The following is a 20,035-nucleotide window of genomic DNA, read 5'->3' on the forward strand; positions in this document are numbered from 1 at the left end:
AAAGCAGCCACAGACAGTATGTAACTGAATGGACATGGATATGTGCCAATAAAACTTTATTTATAAAAACAGCGGGGGCAGATTGGGCCTGGGGCTGCAGCTTGTCAACTCCTGTGCTAGTCTTTGAACTTTTCTGTACTTTTTAAATATTTGCTAACTTTTTTTAATTCAGATTTCTTAGCCTAGATTTCAGAGCCCTCCTAGATCCCCTGTTACTTACCCCTGTAAGTCTTGTCACAGCGATCTACCTTTATTCCCTGGACACTGTACTCTGGTCTCCTCTGTGCCTTTGTTTAAGCTCTTTCGATAAGATTCCCTTGTTCCCCTCAACCCTGTAACGCTTACCAACATTCTCAAAACATGCCTCAAATCTCACTACTCTGTAAGGTCTTCTTGAATCTCTTCTAATTATAATTGATCTCTCATTTCTTTGATCATTTATAGTACTTTTTTTGTCCCGTGGTTTTGCTGCTTTTTACAGTATACCCTTAACTAGTTCCTGATCCGTGAAGCGGAGAAGGATCATCGTACTCCTTTCACATAATAAGTGTTTAGTTAACATCTGCACACTGAAATCCACTCATGCATTTATTATGCACTGCCTGCAGGTACCAACCTAAAGTGTAGAATACAGAATGTTGGCCTGTCTAATTTAGGTTTGGGATAATTAAAGATAATAAAAATTGAGAGCATGTTCTCTCTTCCTTCCTCCCCTCCCTCCCTTTTGCTTTTCTTCCCCCTTCCTTCCTTCCTTATCCAACTCCAACTACCTTTGAGGTTGTGCATGAAGCTTCAACAGACTTCATCTTTCAGATGGGTTAGCTTTCTAAGGGCCTAAGGAGGAAGAAGACTTCAGTTGTTTGGAATATTTTAGTGTTTTAGACACTGTCTAGCAGTCCGTGCTCCGTGCTCAGGTAGTTGCCTCCAACAGTCCTACAAGGGGCTGATATTAGCCCAAGTAGTTAAATGGCTCCTCTACGATTATAAAGCTACAGTGGGAGTTTGAATCCACCATTTTAGTGCCTTCGTGAGTTCGGTGGTTGGCAAGAGACCAGGGCATCCTGGGCTGAAATAGTCCTGAAGTTCACATGCAGTGCGTGGCAATACCCGTGAGGCAGTGAGATTCTGGCAGAGTATAGTGTTCAGTACTGCGGCGGGGTGTTGGAAACCCTGGCTTCTGACCACAGCTGTGCCACTCCCCGCCTGTGATCTCCGGTGAGCTGCTGAGCTTCTCTGAGCCTCTGTTTTCTTCTTTATTCCTTCATGTTATATGCTGTATGCAGTAGCTTCAAGTCTAAGGAAGAGATAGACATGGGAATGGGGAATTGAAGTACAACACTGTATAATAATGCTGTACTCCAGGGGGCACCTGGGTGGCTCAGTCCTTAAGCGTCTGCCTTGCACTCAGCTCAGGTCATGATCGCAGGGTCCGGGGATGGAGCCATCGGGCTCCCTGCTCAGCACGGAGCCTGCTTCTCTCTCTGCTACTCCCCCTTCTCGTGTTCCCTCTCTCACTGTGTCTCCCTCTGTCAAATAAATAAAATCTTTAAAAAAATAATGCTGTACTCCAGATATGCACAGGGTGCTCAGGGAGCCCCAAGGAAAAGAGGGGGCACCCAGCTCCTTAGGGCTCTCATGCCTAGCGGAGCATATTCCGGTCAAGTGGAATTTGGAGAGTTTGAAGGACGTGGAGAGATATGGGAACAGTCTCAGGAGAGATGACTGCTGTGGGCAGTTTACCTAAATAACGATGATGGGAGAACACAGGCTGGGCAAGGGTAGATCAGGAAAGGACTTCTGTGCCTCATGAGAGAGCTTGGACTCTTTTCTTCTGAGGGGTATCAGAAAATAGTGAAAGGTTTTAAACAAGATCACATTTGCATTTTATAAAGCTCTCCTTGGCAGCATGACAGATGAAGTCCAGGGGCAAAAACTGGTGTTGGGAAGACTCTTGAGGAAGTGGTTGCATACAACTACCCAGGCAAGGGATGATGGTCATCTGAACGGAGGTCGCAGCAATGAGCATGAAGAGAGGAGGATAAATTTGAGAGCTCTAAAAGAGATGGAATGGCTAGGACCTAGAGACTCCATCCATCCGGATGGATACAGACAACCTTGCAATCTCTGTGGCCTCAAACAACAAGATGTGTTCCTTGCCCATGCTCCAGGGCCCACGCAGGTAGGAGAGGCACAGTGGTGCTCAGTGTGGTCACTCCGGAATCCAGCCCGAGGAACTTCTCCAGTGTGGCTGGGCGATATAGGCGCCTTGGGGAAGGCTCTGGAGGGATTTATGTGGATGGTTTAAATGCTACCGCCCAGAAGTGACTTGCATCCCCCACGACTCATGAACTAAAACTTGTCCCTTGGCCCCACCCAATCTCTGGGGGCCAAAGGGCCTGACCGGAAATGAGGCATGAAGGAGGACCCCCCCACACACACCCAGGTTTCTGATTTAGGGAGTTAGGTAGAGGTATTCACTGAGAAAGAGAAGAGGGAACTGGGGGAAAGGGAAGCAGGCTGACCGAATCACCATAAATCTCTTTCAGCTCTGAAGGGTAACCCTGTGATTGGCCCTTCCCGGTCATCCAAAAGAGGGATTAGAAATAAACTCCAGTGGTTGGCAAGAGTTTCCTTTATCCTTTACAAAGGTGTGTTTCAGTTCATTCTTCCCAGTCAAATAAAGGCTCTTAGTTTTAAAAAATGTAACGCTCAGACCTCAACTAAGGTGTCTTTCTTGAATTTTCATACGGACTATTGTGTCAGCATATAGCATTAAAAAAAAAAGTCACTAAATAGGATGTTAATGAAGCCTTCCTCACGTAAGAATATCAGGCTGCTGCATTCAAAATGCCAGAGATGTAAATGCCCTCCGCCTTCATTACCGCCATCCCCCAGCGGGGCACATTTCAGGATATCAAGGGGTGGGAGCCGGGGAGGAGGTGTCATTAGGCTGATCGGAGCCAATTGTGTTCCTCCGGAGCCCAGACACCTAGCAGCCTTAGGGAACGGTAGTGCCTCCAAATCTTTGGGGACTGGTGTCCTCTTTACCTCAAAAACAACATAGCAGAAACAACGAATCCATACTGTGCCTCCCCCCCCCCCCGCCCACCTCCCCTCCCCAATTTAACTGTGGTACCTGAAAAACTGACTTTTATTGTGCATTTGTTTCTTAACAGTTGCGGGAAACAATCAAAGGTGGCAAAGGTGTGACTTCAGCTATTGACCTGTGTCGTTACCATGGAAACAAGGCGCTGGAGGCCCTGGAGAGCTTTCCTCCCTCGGAGGCCAGATCTGCTTTAGAAAACATTGTGTTTGCAGTGACCAGATTTTCGTGACACCAAATTAAAAAGACATTATTGTTCGTTAGCTGGAAAAAACCAAAAACCTGGGGAATGAGGGGATTGGGAGAGCTTTCGTGATGGCATGTCTAAATGTGTTAATGACTTTAAAATCATAATCCATTTTTTTCCCCCTTCTTTTTATCACATTGGTAAATGAATCCTGCCTCCTTTTTGGAACTGCTACAAACAAAATTAGAAGAAAAAAGGTCAAGCAGTTTTCACTTGTCACGCCAGCAGCACACTTGAGGCTGCAGTAGCAGAAATAATTAATGAGATTCGCTCCTGTGACCTCAGCAAATGGACAGGAAATAAGTCCTTATTGATTGGACCGAGCCCGGGATGGCGCCGGGGCGGTGGCCTGTGGTTTGCCTTCTAGAGAGGGCAGAGCAAGCTGGAAGCGGCAGGTGTCAAGAGAAACACGATCAGTACCAACCAGCGAGGACTGTCAAATCAAAAACTAGTGACCAATTGTCATAACAGCCGGTAGTTTTGATAATGAAGAAAAAAAAATGTGCTTTGTCTCCTTGTAATTATGTCTCTGTATCTGTAGGTACAGTATGAATACACTTCGCGCTAACTCGTTTTGGTAAGGTTTTTTTTTTTTTTCCTAGGAAAAATTTGCTGAAAAAATAATGCTAAATATTTGAAGTAGGAGATTAAAATGTTATCTTATGTTAACTTGGTTGTAGTAGGAATGGCTTGTTTTTCTTTCTAGAAGACCAAATATTTTTTTTCAAATGCATTTCAAAGACCCAAACTCCTTTTTTTTTTTTTTTTTAAGCCAAACAGGATGGTTTTTTTCAAGTAGGATGTATTCATTTGTCATATTTCGGTGTAGAGAATACCTTTACAACTTTTACACATACATAACTGTTGATCTGGGGAATAAACTGGCGATTTTTTTTTTTTAATTCAGAATGTCACATTTTGGTCTTGAACCACAGACATCCAATTACAGAGAGAATACAAGCAATCTCACAAGCCTGCAATCAGACACCGTCTCTGTGTGGTTCATAGGAGATGATTTTTGTGGTTTGCATACATGCAATATGAGAAGACCGTGGACAAGAAGGCTGAGTTTACATAAATGATCCAGATTGAGACTCAGCTACCTTTCTTCCTTATGTGGTGTAATTACAGCCCTATCTGCAGACAGGGAACACAGCAAACAGATTTTATTACTTCGTTCACTCAAACACTAAGTGAAGTTATTTTAGTTAAATTCCTTCCCCCCAAAGTTACGAAACCATTTTATCAGGACCCAGCATGTGGCCTGCGACGAAGAGAAAATGTGAGCTGCAGAGGTTAAGGTATTGTATTATAAAATATTTTTTAATATACTGAAAATATTATAATCGTAGAGTTTATGCTACCACAGTTTGAACGCCTGTAGATTTAGCTTCAGAGAACGCTTTTCTGTTTGAAAAGGTCTTTTCCCGAAGAAATTGGCTTAATTAGTAACTCTGGTTAGCCGAGTTAGATCAGACTAGGTTTTAATTATTAACTTCCACCAAGGAGGAGTCCTGCTTTTTGCTTTCTAGATGTGTGGGAACTTACCCTGACCTGTCGGTTTTCTGAGGCCGGATTCCTGGGCTCTTCTGTTTCTGCCTTAGCAGCTGATTTGTTGTATGACCTTGAGCAAGTCACTTCCCCCTGAGCCTCAACTTCCTCCTCCTTAAATTAATGAGAGAATGTATGAAGTCCCTTCCGGCCTTGTTTTATTTTCTAAAAGACTGTCATTTCTGACCTTGGATAGCAGAGACGCTCTGTGAGGTTCAGGGAGGAGGAAAGGTGAGACCCAGGGGGAGGGAGGCTACGAAGGAGTGCATAAAACTTACTGGCAAATTTCCTCGACACTGCCTCATGGCTTAGGGCCTGCAATATTCCTAGCTCTCTTTTGTATGGCCTGTAATCCTGGAGTCTTCTGTTTCAGCACCTGACTTTCTGCTTTCTCTGGGACCCTTCCACCCCTGGCTCAGGTGTCCTGCACTCAGTGTTGAGGGAGCTCTGCCTCTGTCTTCCCGCTCAGCAAAGGTCTGGCTCCCAGCCTCCCCGCGGGCTTTTGTTAAACCTAACACTGTTGGGTAATTCACTCTCCAGCTTTAAATGGTGAGAGTGTTTCTTCATGCCCCTTCTTTAGAGACGTTTGTTTATGAACTCTTATGTCCTTATAATTTCAGATAATTTGGGGAGAAATTTGGGGTACCGAGACATGCCTAATCACACCTCTTAGTCTACCACCTGGGTGCGGCCAGGGACATCACTGCCGACCAGGTAAGACTCTGGCCTCAGAATGGCCCCTCCACCCCCTCTCCATAGCCCCCCCATCCCCAGTTTCAGGAATTCCTTCATTAGCCATTGTGCTGCTCCCCTTCACCTGGTCTCCCCCCCCCCCACCGCAACTTGCAAGTTGGCTCCTCCAAACCTCATTCAGTTCAGGCTCCTAAAACCAGCCACACTCTCCCTGTCAGTCTTGTCTTGCTCCAGGGTGTGTAGGCTGCGACAGTGAGGGCCTTGAGTGCACACTCAGTACGTCTCTCCCATTCCAGTCCTGCAGCCGCGCCCTGGGGTAAGCCTCTGACCCCCTCCAGATGCAGAAGCAGGCCTAGGGGACCACCTCTGACTGCCTGGCCTGCCCTCCCTCCCCACCTCCCCACCAGAGAGTCTTTCCAGGTAGTGCCTGCTTCTCTCTTCCTCTGCTTCTCTTTCCTGCTTTCCAAGATCTCGAGCCTGTGGCCTCCTATCTCCTTCCTGCCCCGATTCCTGATCTTCAGTCTCTCCTCTGCTGACTGACTATACACGTTCCATCCTCCCTCGTATCCCCACATTCGAACTTCCTCCCTTCACGCTGTGTGTTCTTCTGCTTCCATATTTTTTCTTCTCAGCGTCACCAGCATATTTTCTTACAGTCTCCTGACTCTTCAACCCTTGCGACCAGTCCCTACCAGCCCCCACCACCTAGACCAGTACGGAGCTTTAGATGCTCTGAGAATCCTGTGGAACAGATCCCTTGGGTCCCTCCCCGCTCAACACTGAGATGGCCTTCCAACAGATGGCGGCCAGACTTCCCCCCAGCATTCCAGGTCTCTAACAGAGAGCACACCTTGGACACACCTTGACCCAACTCTGTGCAGGTACTTCCCCCTTCTCCGTCCTCCTTCATACCTGACCCATCTCTTAGTCGCACCCCGGGAGACATTCTTTTCTAAACACTTACATTCTATTTTCCCAGAAACTAAGAAGCAGTTTCCTGCCCCACTAAGTTTTCTGCTTTCAAAGTCCCCAACTTCGAACCCCTGTTTCCTGGCATACAAAAACAATATCAGTGAGATAGGGATTAGATAGTGAGCTGTTTGCCATTATGATGACTTTGAAAGAAGATACAGTTTATGACTATCATTAAACTTTAAGTGTTATTTGATAAGACTAAATCCCCTTCATGTTTTCTTGCTCACATTATGTGGTTTATGTAGGCACACCGAAAAACCCATCATCGGTGTCATTATTGGCCTGGTGCCGGTCTCGTTCTCTAATGTTTGAGACTGTGTCTTACCCATGACAGTATAACTGCTATGACCCAGGATGTGGGTGACACCAACAAGTTTGGATAAAAGACAAATACATTAGTACAAAATGCTCCAAAAAGATAGAGACCTTTTTTTAGGCCCAGTATCTGCAACACACTGAACTCCAGTGACGGCAAAGCGGTTGGAATAATCCATGATGATCTTTTTTCAAAGCCTGAGAAGGTGCTCCAACATGGCCATCTCCGGGCAAGCAGGTGTGGGGGAATTGTGTCTGATCAACAGAAGTACAGTTAAAGGATACATCTCCTTTTTGTTTGTTTGTTTTTTTTTAAGACTCTAGCTAATCAGCAAGTTCATCACTGATAAAGAGAACCTTGCTTTTCAGAAAACCATTGTCAAGCTCCTTCCTAGAGTTCTTAATTTCAGGAAGCTCCTTTCCTGCCACTTCATTTATCTTCCCCCTTGGAAATCCTATTGTTAAGATCACCTTTCTGCCCAATAGATGCTCCAGAATTTATCTTTATAATCTGGAATGACTGTCCCTCACGGTAGAGCAGACAGGCCACACCTTTGTTAAAGCACAAAAGGGCAGAAATGAATTGGACTGGTTCTTGAATTCATTAAACTGTGAGGACATAATTGTCATTCCATTATTATTAATAGTTTCCATTATTGTTAATCGTGTTTTAGTAATACTAAAGCTATTTGCACTTTCTTTTACAGGCATAAAGCAGTCTAACAAAAATAATCATTTGCCTCTTTCTCTTCCCTACCTTCAGTCCTGATCTCAAATTAACTGTTTTCTTCTTTCAGAATGGGTCCTGCCTTTCCATTAAGGAGATAAAATGCTTCTAAAGATGACTGAAGGGGCGACTGGGTGGCTCCGTGGTTGAAGGACTGCCTTCGGCTCGGCTCATGATCCCAGGGTCCTGGGATTGATCCCCTCATCAACCTCCCTGCTCAGCGGGGATCTGCTTCTCCCTCTCCCTCTGCTGTACCCCTGCTTGTGCTCTCTCTAATAAATAAATAAAATCTTTTAAAAATAATAAATACTTACATAATAAAGGTGACTAAAAACTAAGTGTCACCTGGGGAGAGTCTAGAGGGGCCAGACCTGATGGTGGGATCCACCTCTTTCTCTAGGTCACCCCACCTGTCCTTGGGGCGCTGATGTGCTAAGTTTTCAGCCTGCCCTGGTGGAGGAATGTTCATAGTTTCCTTTCTTTCTTTCTTTATTTGACAGAGAGAGAACACAAACAGGAGGAGTGGGAGAGGGAGAAGCTGGCTCCCCGCTGAACAGGGAGCCCAATGTGGGGCTTGATCCCAGGATCCTAGAATGATGACCTAAGCCACCCAGGTGCCCCAGCATGTTCATATTTCTTTCTTTTCTGTAGAAATAGAAAGTTTCTCCAGCTTTTTTTCTTTTTCATTCTTTGGAGATGCTGACCATCTTCTTAGAAAAGCTACATCAGCTTTCTTTCAACTTGATCTGCTCATTTCCAGGACTGACAGTGTACCCATCACTGTGCATCCTATGAGCAAACAAGTGAGTCACCCCTGCCTCGACTGTTGGGGTAGCTAAAATTTCACTTTTTGAGCACATTAAAAAAAAATTTAAGATTTTATTTATTTATTTGTCAGAGAGAGAGAAAGAGCACAAGCTGGGGGAGGGGCAAAGGTAAAGGGAGGAGCAGACTCCCCACTGAGCAGGGAGCCCCATGCGGGACTTGATCCCAGGTACCTGGCATCATGACCTGACCCAAAGGCAGACGCTTCACTGACTGAGCCACCCACGTGTTCCCCCCACCAAAAAAAAATTTTCAAGTAAGCTCTATGCACAATGTGGGGCTTGAATACATTTAAGTAAATAACAACTTTAAAATTTTTTTGGAAAATAGGAAAAAATTAATCATTCACAGTCTTACCATGCTGACATAATCATTTCATCATTTCGTTTCTATTTCAGCCTTTTCTATCATGCATATCTTTTTTTTTTTTTTTTGCGTGGGTCTAATTTTAGTATAAGTTTAACTTTAGGTTCTGCTGTTTTCACATAACATATCATAAACATTTTTCCATGATGTTGCAGTTTTTATAACCATTATTAATAAGTAGGTTAAATTCTAAAGGCAGCTAAATTTCTATTCCTGGTTGGATTCTACAGTATAAATAGGCATACGGTAAATACTCCATAAGAAAACCTCCTGGGGCACCTGGGTGGCTCAGTGGGTTAAGCCTCTGCCTTCAGCTCAGGTCATGATCTCGGGGTCCTGGGATCGAGCCCTGAAACGGGCTGTCTGCTCAGCAGGGAGCCTGCTTCCCCCTCTCTCTCTCTGCCTGCCTCTCTGCCTACTTGTGATCTCTTTCTCTGTCAAATAAATAAATCTTTTTTTAAAAAAAGAAAGAAAGACAGACAGAAAAAAAGAAAAAGAAAAAGAGAAAGAAAGAAAAGAAAAAGAAAACCTCCTAACCTGGGGCACCTGGGTGGCTCAGTCTGTTGGGCATCTGCCTTCAGCTCTGGCCCTGATTCCAGGAACCTACAATGGGGCCTTATATGAGGCTCCCTGCTCAGTGGGAAGCGGCTTCTCCCTTTCCCTCTGCACCTTCTCACCCCAACTCATGCTCTCTCGCTCACTTGCTCTCTCAGATAAATAAATACAATCTTAAAAAAAAAAGAAAAAAACCTCCTAACCTGCTACAGAGAAAGTCTTTGAACTTGGAAAAATAATGCTCCTGTGGTTTCTCCCTAGTAGCAGGTTAAAACTGTGGAACCAAAACAAAACAAAAAACTGTGGAACAAATTCCTTTAAAATTCTGCAACTTGAATGATTAATTTTTTTGGTTGGTGGTTCCATTCCTGCAAAATAATGACTTCTTCCTTCCCACTGAAGTTCACAGTCGAAGGAAGGAAAGGGCCTCAGTCAATAATCATACCTTCTGCTCTTGGCAAAGACCACAGAGAAACGATCTTGTAGGAGATGAGAAGCCATCTTTGCTTGAAAGTGTAGGGGAATAAAATAGGCCACTCAAAAATGTGCTGCTTTGGCACACTGGGTATTTTGAATTAAAGGTATTTGAGGGGTACTTGGCTGGCTCAGTAGGATGAGCATGCAACTCTTGATCTCAGGGTCGTGAGTTCAAGGCCCATGCTGAGTAAAGAGATTACTTAAAAATAAAATCTTAAAAAAAAAAAAAAAAGTGGGGCACCTGGGTGGCTCAGTGGGTTAAGCCGCTGCCTTCGGCTCAGGTCATGATCTCAGGGTCCTGGGATCGAGTCCCACGTCGGGCTCTCTGCTCAGCGGGGAACCTGCTTCCCTCTCTCTCTCTGCCTGCCTCTCTGCCTACTTGTGATCTCTGTCTGTCAAATAAATAAACAAAATGTAAAAAAAAAAAAAAAGTAATTGAGAAACAGCCGGTGCAAGAAGGACCCTCTGACCCTCCTTTATCCTTCTGAAAACAGGAAATAAATCTCCCATGTAAAGGTACCCTTCCTGTACCAGGAGGAAGAGAGACACCCTCATCACAAGAGATAGGAATTTAGGGCTGAGAAGGCCATAGAAACAAATTTTGTTACCTCTTCACTACTACCCCAAGCCCAAACTCTTCGTCGTGTCAGCTCTTCACAAATTAATCCTTTATCTAAAAGCTATAAAAGCTGCTTGCTTTGGTTGTTATTTGAGTTTCGTGTTTTTATGGGCTCCTTACATACAAAATTAAATTTGGTTTTCTCCTGTTTTTTTTTTTTTTAAAGATTTTATTTATTTATTTGACAGACAGAGATCACAACTAGGCAGAGAGGCAGGCAGAGAGAGAGGAAGGGAAGCAGGCTCCCTGCCGAGCAGAGATCCCAATGTGGGGCTCCATCCCAGGACTCTGGGATCATGACCGGAGCCGAAGGCAGAGGCTTTAACCCACTGAGCCACCCAGGTGCCCCCAGTTTTCTCCTGTTAATCTGTCTTCTGCCTGGTTAATGATTAAGCCAGCCAAAGAACCTAGAAGGGCATAAGGGAAAAATGTCCTTCCCCTACAGAAGACTTGGGAGGAGGAAACTTCTAGGGTCTGTTCAAAGGGAAACAAAATAATCTATATCTGACTCCAATCATTCATGCTGTAAAAGTATGAGCTTATTGTGTTTTGTTATTATCTTGTTTCATTTGGGTCTTTTTTTTTTTTTTTTAAGCCTAGAAAACATCATTCTCAAAGAATTAAGCTACACTTGAGGGCGCCTGGGTGGCTCAGTGGTTTAAGCCTCTGCCTTCAGCTCAGGTCATGATCTCAGGGTCCCGGGATCGAGTCCCACATCGGGCTCTCTGCTCGGCAGGGAGCCTGCTTCCCTCTCCCTCTCTCTGCCTGCCTCTCTGCCTACTTGTGATCTCTCTCTGTCAAATAAATAAATAAAATCTTTAAAAAAAAAAAAAGAATTAAGCTACACTTGAAATCTTTCCTTCCTTAAGTTAATCATTGTAATTTTCCTATTTGCATTATTTCTCACTTCCTTTTCACCTCACTTCCTCACTATTTCTCACTTCCTGTTTGCGTTATTTCTCACTCAAAACAGCATTTTGCTGATTTCTGCCACCATAATTACTTCATGAATTGCCTAGTAACCTGAACTCGTATACACAGAATATGATCAATTTATTGTGAACTTTCTAATTGCTGCCTGTTTATGATTTTTTTTCTTATATCCTTCTTTCCTTCCTTTTTATGAACATCAGGACTGCTTTAATTGCATTCTTTTTTAAAGGCAGCTTAAGTGAAGTATAATTTACATACCATAAAATTCATCTAGTTATGCAGTTGGATGATTTTTAGTAAGTATACAAAGTTGTGAACACGTCACCACATTTCAGTGTTAAACATCCCTTGTACCCGCTCCCAGTCAATCCTTGGGCAGCCACTAATCTGCTCTCTGTCCATAGATTTGCCTTCTCTGGACATTTTACGTAAATGGAGTTATACTTTTTTACATCTGGTTTCCATCATTTAACATCATGTTTTTGAGGTTTATTCATTTTGTAGCATTAACCATTACTCCTTTTTATTGCTAAATAGTGTTCCATGGTAGGGATATGCCACATTTGTTTATCTGTTTACCAGCTGATTGGCATTTGGGTTGTTTCTACATTTTACCTATTATGAATAACGCTGCTATGAATATTCAAGAAGAAGTCTTGGTGCAGACATGTTTTCATTTCTCTTAGATTCCTAAGAGTAAAATTTATGGTAAATTTATGTTTAATGTTTTAGAAATTGTCAAGCTATTTCCCAAGTAGTATCATTTACATTTCTACCAGCAACACATGTAGATTCCAGTTTCTTCACATCTTTACCAACGCTTGATAGTCTCATTTTTATTATAGCTATTCTAGTAGAAATGAGATAGTATCTCATTGTGATTTTTGTTTGCATTTCCCTAATGACTAATGATGTTAAGCATCCTCTTATGAGCATATTAGCTGTTTATTTTTCTTCTTTGGTGTAATTTCTGTTCAGACATTTTGCCCGTTTCTTAATTGGATTATTGTCTTATTATTGAAATATAAACATTTTTTAAAGATTTATTTATTTTAGAGAGAGAGCATGCGCAAGTAGAGAGACGGTAGAGGGAGAGATCTTCAAGCAGACTCCCTACTAAGCACAGAGTCCAGTGTGGGGCTCGGTCCCACAACCCTGAGATCATGACCTGAGCCAAAAGAAGAGTCAAATACTCAAAAAAAAGAGTCAAATACTCAACCAACTGAGCCACCCAGGAGCCCCGAGTTATAAGCTTTCTTGATATATTCTGGATACAAGTTCTTTATCAAATATATTTTACTCCCATTCTATTACCTGATTTCATGTTCATAATGGTGGAATTTTTTTTGTTTGTTTTTAATTTCAGGAGCAAGCATGAATGGGGGAAGGGGGAGAAGGAGAAGCAGACTGCCTATGGAGCAGAGAACCCAATGTAGGACTTGGTCCCAGGAACCCAGGATCATGACCTGAGCTGAAGGCAGACACTTAACTGACTGAGCCACCCAGGCGCCCCCATAATGGTGTCTTTTAAATCACAAAAGTCTTTAATTTTGTTAAGTCCAATTTGTTAACTTTTTTTAAACACATCATGCTTTTGGTGTCATATCTAAGGCATCATTGCCTAATCCAAAATGACAAAGATTGTTTCTAATGTTCTTTTCTTAAAGTTCTATATATTTAGCTCTTAAGCTTAGGTCTATGATTAATTTTCAGTTATTTTTTGTATATGGTGTGAGGGTTTCTTGTCCTCAGCACTGTTGACACATCAGGCTGGGTCACTTGCGGTGGGGCTCTGCCCTGTGCCTTGTTAGATATTCAGCAGCATCTCTGGCTTCTACCCAGTGTCGGTATCACCCTTGCCCCCAGTTGTAACAACCAAAGTTGTCTGCAGACTTTGCCAAATGTACTCTCCCTTTGGGAAGCCCAAATTACCCCCATTGAAAACCACTGAATTAAATCAAAAATTTTTGTATGTGGATATCCATCTGTTCTAGAGAAACCTTTTGTTGAAAAAACTATTTTTCCCCCTTTGAATTGCCTTGGTAACTTTGCAGAAAATCAATTGGCCACAAATATAAGGGTTTGTTTCTGGAATCTCAATTCTGTTCCATTGATCTCTCTCTTTCCTTAAGGCAGTATCATACCGTCTTGATTACTATAGGTCTATATTAAGTCTTAAAATTGGGAAGTGTTGGGGCGGCTCAGTCAGTTAAGCGTCTGCCTTTAGCTCAAGTCATGATCTCCATGTCCTGGGATCGAGCCCCGCATTGGGCCCTACTCAGTAAGGAACCTGCTTCTCCCTCTCCCTCTGCCACTCCCCTGTTTGTGCTTGCTCGCTTTCTGTCAAATAAATTAATAAATAAATATTTTTTAAAAATAAAATAAAGGGGCTCCTGGGTGGCTCAGTGGTTTAAGCTGCTGCCTTCAGCTCGGGTCATGATCTCAGGGTCCTGGGATCGAGTCCCACATCGGGCTCTCTACTCGGCAGGGAGCCTGCTTCCCTCTCACTCTCTCTGTCTGCCTCTCTGCCTACTTATGATCTCTCTCTGTCAAATAAATAAATAAAATCTTTAAAAAAATAAAAATAAAATAAAATTGGGAAGTGTAAGTCCTCCAACTTATTTTTTTCATTTAACTTTCTTTTTTTTAAGATTTTATTTATTCATTTGAAAAAGACAGAGAAAGCACAGGCAGGGGAGAGGGAGAAGCAGACTCCCCACTGAGCTGGGAGTCCCACAAGGGATTGATCTCATGACCCTGAGATCATGACCTGAGCCAGAATCAAGAGTCAGCTGCCTAACAGACTGAGGTGTCCCACATTTCACAAGTAAATTCACAAGTAGTTATAAGAAATAACACAGAGATTCCATGTACCCTTTATAGTTTCCCCCAATGGTAACATCTTATAAAACTATAATACAGTACCACAGCTAAGATAATGAGATTGTTACAGACCATCAATCTTGTTCAGATTTCCCCATTTATACTTGTAATTCTTTTTCAAAGCTGCTTTGGACACTCTGGCATTTCCATAAAAAAGTTCTTGAGTAGCTTGTCAATTTCTACAAAAGAGCCTTCTGGGATTTTGACAGGGATTGTACTGAATATATAGATATAATTTTGGTAAATTGCCATCATAGCAATATTAATCTTTTTTTTTAAGATGTTATTTATTTATTTGACAGAGAGAGAAATCACAGGTAGTCAGAGAGACAGGCAGAGGGGGAGGGGGAAGCAGACTCCATGCTGAGCAGGGAACCCAATGCTGGGCTCCATCCCAGGACCCTGAGATCATGACCTGAGCCAAAGGCAGAGGCTTAACCCACTAAGCCACCCAGGTGCCCCAAATATTAATCTTCTAATCCATGAGTCATGATTTTCTTTTCCTTGTTTTTAATTGTGGATATATAATATATGTGTGTATATATATATTTTTTAAGCATAACATGTACCATTCTAGTCATTTTAAGTGTACAATTAAGTGATATTAATTATACTCACACAGTTGTGCAACTATTACCACTATCTACTTCCACAACTTTTCCATTACCCCAAACAGAAACCATGTTTTTCTTCTTTAAAGTAATAGTGATGTGCCCGGCTAGCTCAGTCGGTAGAGCATGAGACTCTTAAAGTAATAGTGAAATTGCCAACTTTACTAGTTACTGTACAGTCTTCTGTGGCCTCCAAATTCTTACCCCCGGCCCCAGGTCAGTAATTTAGTACCAAACTGTGAATCCCAGAGAATCCTGGTAATTATCTTTGGAGAAAAATAGAATCTTTGTTAAGAAACTGGTCTTTAGGGGCACTTGGATGGCTCAGTCGTTAGGCGTCTGCCTTTGGCTCAGGTCATGATCCCAGAGTCCTAGGATCAAACCCCGCATCAGACTCTCTGCTCAGCAGGGAGCCTGCTTCTCCTCGCTCTCTGCCTGCTGCTCTGCCTACTTGTGATCTCTCTGTTAATTAATTAAATAAATAAATAAAATCTCTTAAAAAAAGAAAGAAACTGGCCTTTAGAGTCTTCAGATCCCAGCTCTGCCACTGACAAGCAGGTGACTTTCCTTCTCTGAATCTAAAGTTATCACACACAATTTGAACATTCTTATTTCTCTCAGCCTTCTAGGTGTGGTCGTCAGTAGTGAATGGGGAGCAGAGACCCCCAGTGGTCCTCGGCAGCCTGCAGGTGCTGTGGGAGGCCACAGAGCGAAGAGGCACATTACCTGCGAACATACTATTTTCCCCCCACAAAGCTAAAGTTAGGTAATTTAACTATAAATGATTTTTTAAAGTTTTATGTCATATAAAATACAAATATTGTGAAATTAAATGTAGGCTTTGCATTTATTTTAATATAAAATGTAAGACTTAAGGGGCACCTGGCTAGCTCAACGTAGACTCTTGATCTCAGGGTCGTGAGTTCCAGCCCCAAGTTGGGCATAAAGCTTACTTTATTTTATTTATTTATTCTTAAAGATTTTATTTACTGATTTAATTGACAGAGAGAGAGAGTGAGGAAGAGCACAACCCGTGGAGGAGCAGAGGGAAAAGGAGAAGCAGACTCCCCTACTGAGCCGGAAGTCCAACGCGGGGCTCGATCCCAGGACCTTGGGACACTGACCTGAGCCAAAGGCAGACACTTAACAACTGAGCCACCCAGGTGCCCCTAGAGCTTACTTTAAATACATAAATAAATCAAATAAAATGTAAGGCTTAAAAAAAATGTAGAGTTTGTATTGGGTGTTCTGAGCTCAACCTACTTCCCTTCCACATTCCACATTCCACTTAGTGAGTCTTTTATCCTCTAGTCTCCCTCCCACCCTGAGAGGTACTCACTTACCATCCACAGCCCTTTTTCCTACAGAACCTCAGAATTTTTTTTTTAAATATTTTATTTATTTGACAGAAATCACAACTAGGCAGAGAGGCAGGCAGAGAGAGAGGAGGAAGCAGGCTCCCCGCAGAGCAGAGAGCCCGATGTGGGGCTCGATCCCAGGACCCTGGGATCATGACCCGAGCCGAAGGCAGAGGCTTTAACCCACTGAGCCACCCAGGCGCCCGAACCTCAGAATCTTTAACACCAGGCAGCAGCTATTAGAATTTCAGAACCACCACACAAGTTGAGGTCTATCTGCCATCTCCATTCAACTAGCTAACAACTATTTGCTTCATATTTTATCATTTGGAAGTATTTGGAACAGAATCAATAGCCCTAAAAATCAAAGTGATTTTATTTACTCTTGGTTTTCCAAGTGTTACATTCTTTCTTTCAGATGATTTTATTTTCTCTGCTTTACATATAAACTGTCATGATAAAGACAATGAAAGGCATCATGTGATAGGTTGACTTTTAAAATGGCAGTATCTGAGGCACCTGGGTGGCTCAGTCCGTTAAGCATCTGCCTTCAGCTCAGGTCATGATCCCGGAGTCCCAGGATCAAGCCCCGCATCGGGCTTCCTGCTCATCGGACAGTCTGCTTCTCCCTTTCTCTCTGCCCCTCACCCCACTCGAGTCTGCTTCTCCCTCTGCTCCTTACCCCACTTTTGCTCTCTCTCAAATAAATAAAACATTAAAAAAAAAAAAACAATAAAAATGAAAAAATAATTTAAAAGTAAAAATGGCAGTATCTGTCAGGCTATCCAAGTCTTCTGGCCCCAAGGTATTTATTTTCTGTAACTTTGTCTTCCTAATAGCCATCAACAGAAAGAAACTGAAAAAATCCTTTTGAACTGTCTTCGTAAGCCACTTTACATGCACTATTGTGGTCATTAATTCCTACTTAAGAAATGTTGAAATGTGTTCTTTTGTTCCCTATTTAAGAAGGGTTTAGGGGCAGCTGGGTGGCCCAGTTGGTTGAGCATCTGACTTCAGCTCATGTCATGATCCCAGGTCCTAGGACTGAGCCAAGCCCCAAGGCTCCCTGCTCAGTGGTGAACCTGGTTCTCCCTCTCCCTCTGCTGCTCCCCATGTGCTCTCTCATGTTCTCCCCCTCTCTTGTAAAGTGAATAAGTAAAATATTAAAAAAAAAAAAAAATGAAGAAGAAGGAGGGGACACCTGGGTGGCTCAGTTGGTTAAGCAGCTGCCTTCGGCTCAGGTCATGATTCCTGGAATTGAGCCCCACATTGGGCTCCCTGGTCAGCAAGGAGTCTGCCTCTCCCTTTCCCTCTGTGCTTATGCTCTCTCACTCTCTCTCTCAAGTAAATAAATACAATCTTTTCAAAAATAAATAAAATTTTAAGAAGAGACAGAGAGAGGGACTGTGACCCCTCTATTAAAAAAAAGAAGAGGGGGGCACCTGAGTGGCTCAGTGGATTAAGCCGCTGCCTTCGGCTCAGGTCATGATCTCAGGGTTCTGGGATCGAGCCCCGCATCGGGCTCTCTGCTCCGCAGGGAGCCTGCTTCCTCCTCTCTCTCTGCCTGCCTCTCTGCCTACTTGTGATCTCTCTCTCTGTCAAATAAATAAATAAAATCTTTAAAAAAAAAAAAGAAGAGGGACGCCTGGGTGGCTCAGTGGGTTAAAGCCTCTGCCTTCGGCTCAGGTCATGATCCCAGGGTCCTGGGATTAAGCCCTGCATGGGGTTCTCTGCTCATCAGGGAGCCTGCTTCCTCCCCTCTCTCTCTGCCTGCCTCTCTGCCTACTTGAAATCTCTGTCTGTCAAATAAATAAATAAAATCTTTAAAAAAAAAAAAAAGAAAAAAAGGAAGGTTTAAATTTTGCCTTATCAGTTATAATACTGGAATTTGTTTGGGATTTTTTTTTTTTTTAAGATTCTCATCTCTTTATATATATATAATGAAGAGATAGATGAGAGCGGATAGTAGAGAGACAAACCTTTTTTGACTAAACTATTAAACACCTAAACATTTATATTTTTCTTCCCAGTGATCTACCTACCAACTTTTTATGATCGGAAGCTGGCATGACAGATTACTTTAATTTGTATCTAGCTGTTGCTAAGCTATCACCATGGTATCATGGCACTAAGGCAAATATAGATGCCTAAAAACAAATGTGTAGGAAGAAAATTTTGTCCCTAGCCCCCTCACCTTTCCTGTCACCTGGATGAGTAGTTCAACATCACAATTCTGTGGCATGGTTGCTGTACAGTCATAACAAAACAAAACTTTTGAAAACCACATTATTACACTCCACAAAAATACAGTGTCTGCAAATGTTAGATTTGTCATTTACGAAAGCCATCACCAGTCTTTGTACCTACACCTTGTAATGATTGAAATAGCACTCATAGTAACTGTTGAATTTTTGCCCTTAAGCAATATAAAACATCAGCAAGAATACTGCCCTATTAATTTCGTTTTTATGGTCAGTCAGAATGAATGGCATCTTTTTGTTCTGCCTCAATAGTTAAAGCTTTTCAAATAGTTTTTAGAATTTCAAATTCTAGTAGATGATTTCAGCCAAATGCCCTATTGTGAGCTTCATCTTCAAGAGTGGTATAAATGCACTCTCCAATCTTGTCTCTTAGTCCTATTACTTCCTCTGCCTCTCCATGCATACACGCTAAGAGATTATTTAATCCAAAGGGACAAGCTCAATTTTCTTAAAAGTGCCCATCAACGCTATTAAAATATGTTTATAGACTGGATGTATCACTTGTTTACCCAAATAGCAGCATAAATATCTGTTTTTAGAAAGCTTTACCATAAACCTTTCTATATGATTGGATTCTTCAGCAAGGCTATGATTAGGAAATAAACCATTTTCCCCCTTGGCTAGTTCTAATGAAAGCTTTCCAACTTAAACATTGTGTTTGAACACTTCTTCCATTCATAGCATGTGCCTATCAAAAAGCCCTTTCTGTTTGCAGTGTGTCAGCTGTACTATTTATAACCTAGTTAACAATGCCAACTAGAGGCAGTAAAAGGTGTATATTTCATATGCAAATTCCTAGCAGTAATTTCTACAATTACATATAGTTGCTTGCTCTATTATGTTTAACACCAGCCTTATAAAACTGAGTACAGGAAGTAGAAAATGGTCTAATATTATGTTTTTACATTTTTGTATTGCTTGAAAGTTGCACTGAATTAATCAGAAAAACGAAAATTAAAGAGTGCAAAATGGAAGTACCCCTAGCTTGTAATGGACATTTTCACATAATGGGACCTGTCACTTTGATCACCGGCAACAGTAGCTGTGGGACACAGGCTCTTCTTTTTGTTTTGCCTCCAAATTTGTGTTTTCCCAAACAGTCCTCTTGGTGCTTTTTTGTTTTACCAGATTATGATTCCCCTGACTTGGAAATCATGAGTAGAGAGAGAGGAAACCAGAATAAATTTATGCTTTCTTTCACTGCCGTTCACTAAGTATTACTATGGGCAAAACACTGTCTTTGCTAGAAAGATGACCAGAGAGTGAGATTATTTGTTTCTTCCCCACTATGATGTGAACTTCTTAGGATCAGATTCTCTTTGAAGACCGTGGGATATAACAAACAGAATACACAGATCTGGGCTCAAATACTGACTTCTCCGTTGGATGTGATATCAGGCAAATTCCCCAAGTTTCTTCTTGCTTTCTTAAAGAAATGAAGAATGTCATGCGTAGTAGTAAAATGGCTCAGTGCCCAAATACCCTATCCCTGTACCCATTATAGAAGCTGTCAGTAAAAAGTCAGTAAAGGAAATA

At 42.4% G+C, this 20,035-nt stretch overlaps 1 protein-coding gene and 1 long non-coding RNA gene across 3 annotated transcripts in view; both read left to right on the forward strand.

Moving 5' to 3' along the window:
* The window catches only part of PDSS2 (decaprenyl diphosphate synthase subunit 2), a 254,692-nt gene extending 250,774 nt beyond the window's left edge, over positions 1 to 3,918 (forward strand). For both annotated transcript variants that reach the window (XM_046006024.1, XM_046006026.1), the window contains one exon: positions 3,177 to 3,918. In XM_046006024.1, the coding sequence (XP_045861980.1) occupies positions 3,177 to 3,335 (159 nt within the window). In that variant the 3' untranslated portion in view covers positions 3,336 to 3,918. The remainder of the gene's footprint in view (positions 1 to 3,176) is intronic.
* Positions 3,919 to 4,678: 760 nt separating this feature from the next.
* On the forward strand, positions 4,679 to 8,103 carry LOC123942071. Its single transcript, XR_006818390.1, has 3 exons — positions 4,679 to 5,132; positions 5,522 to 5,615; positions 7,682 to 8,103. It is a non-coding gene; the product is annotated as an uncharacterized LOC123942071 (long non-coding RNA).
* Positions 8,104 to 20,035: the final 11,932 nt, after the last annotated feature.

This window comes from Meles meles, chromosome 5 (assembly GCF_922984935.1).
Source record: "Meles meles chromosome 5, mMelMel3.1 paternal haplotype, whole genome shotgun sequence".
In the NCBI taxonomy this organism is placed as follows: Eukaryota; Metazoa; Chordata; class Mammalia; order Carnivora; family Mustelidae; genus Meles; species Meles meles.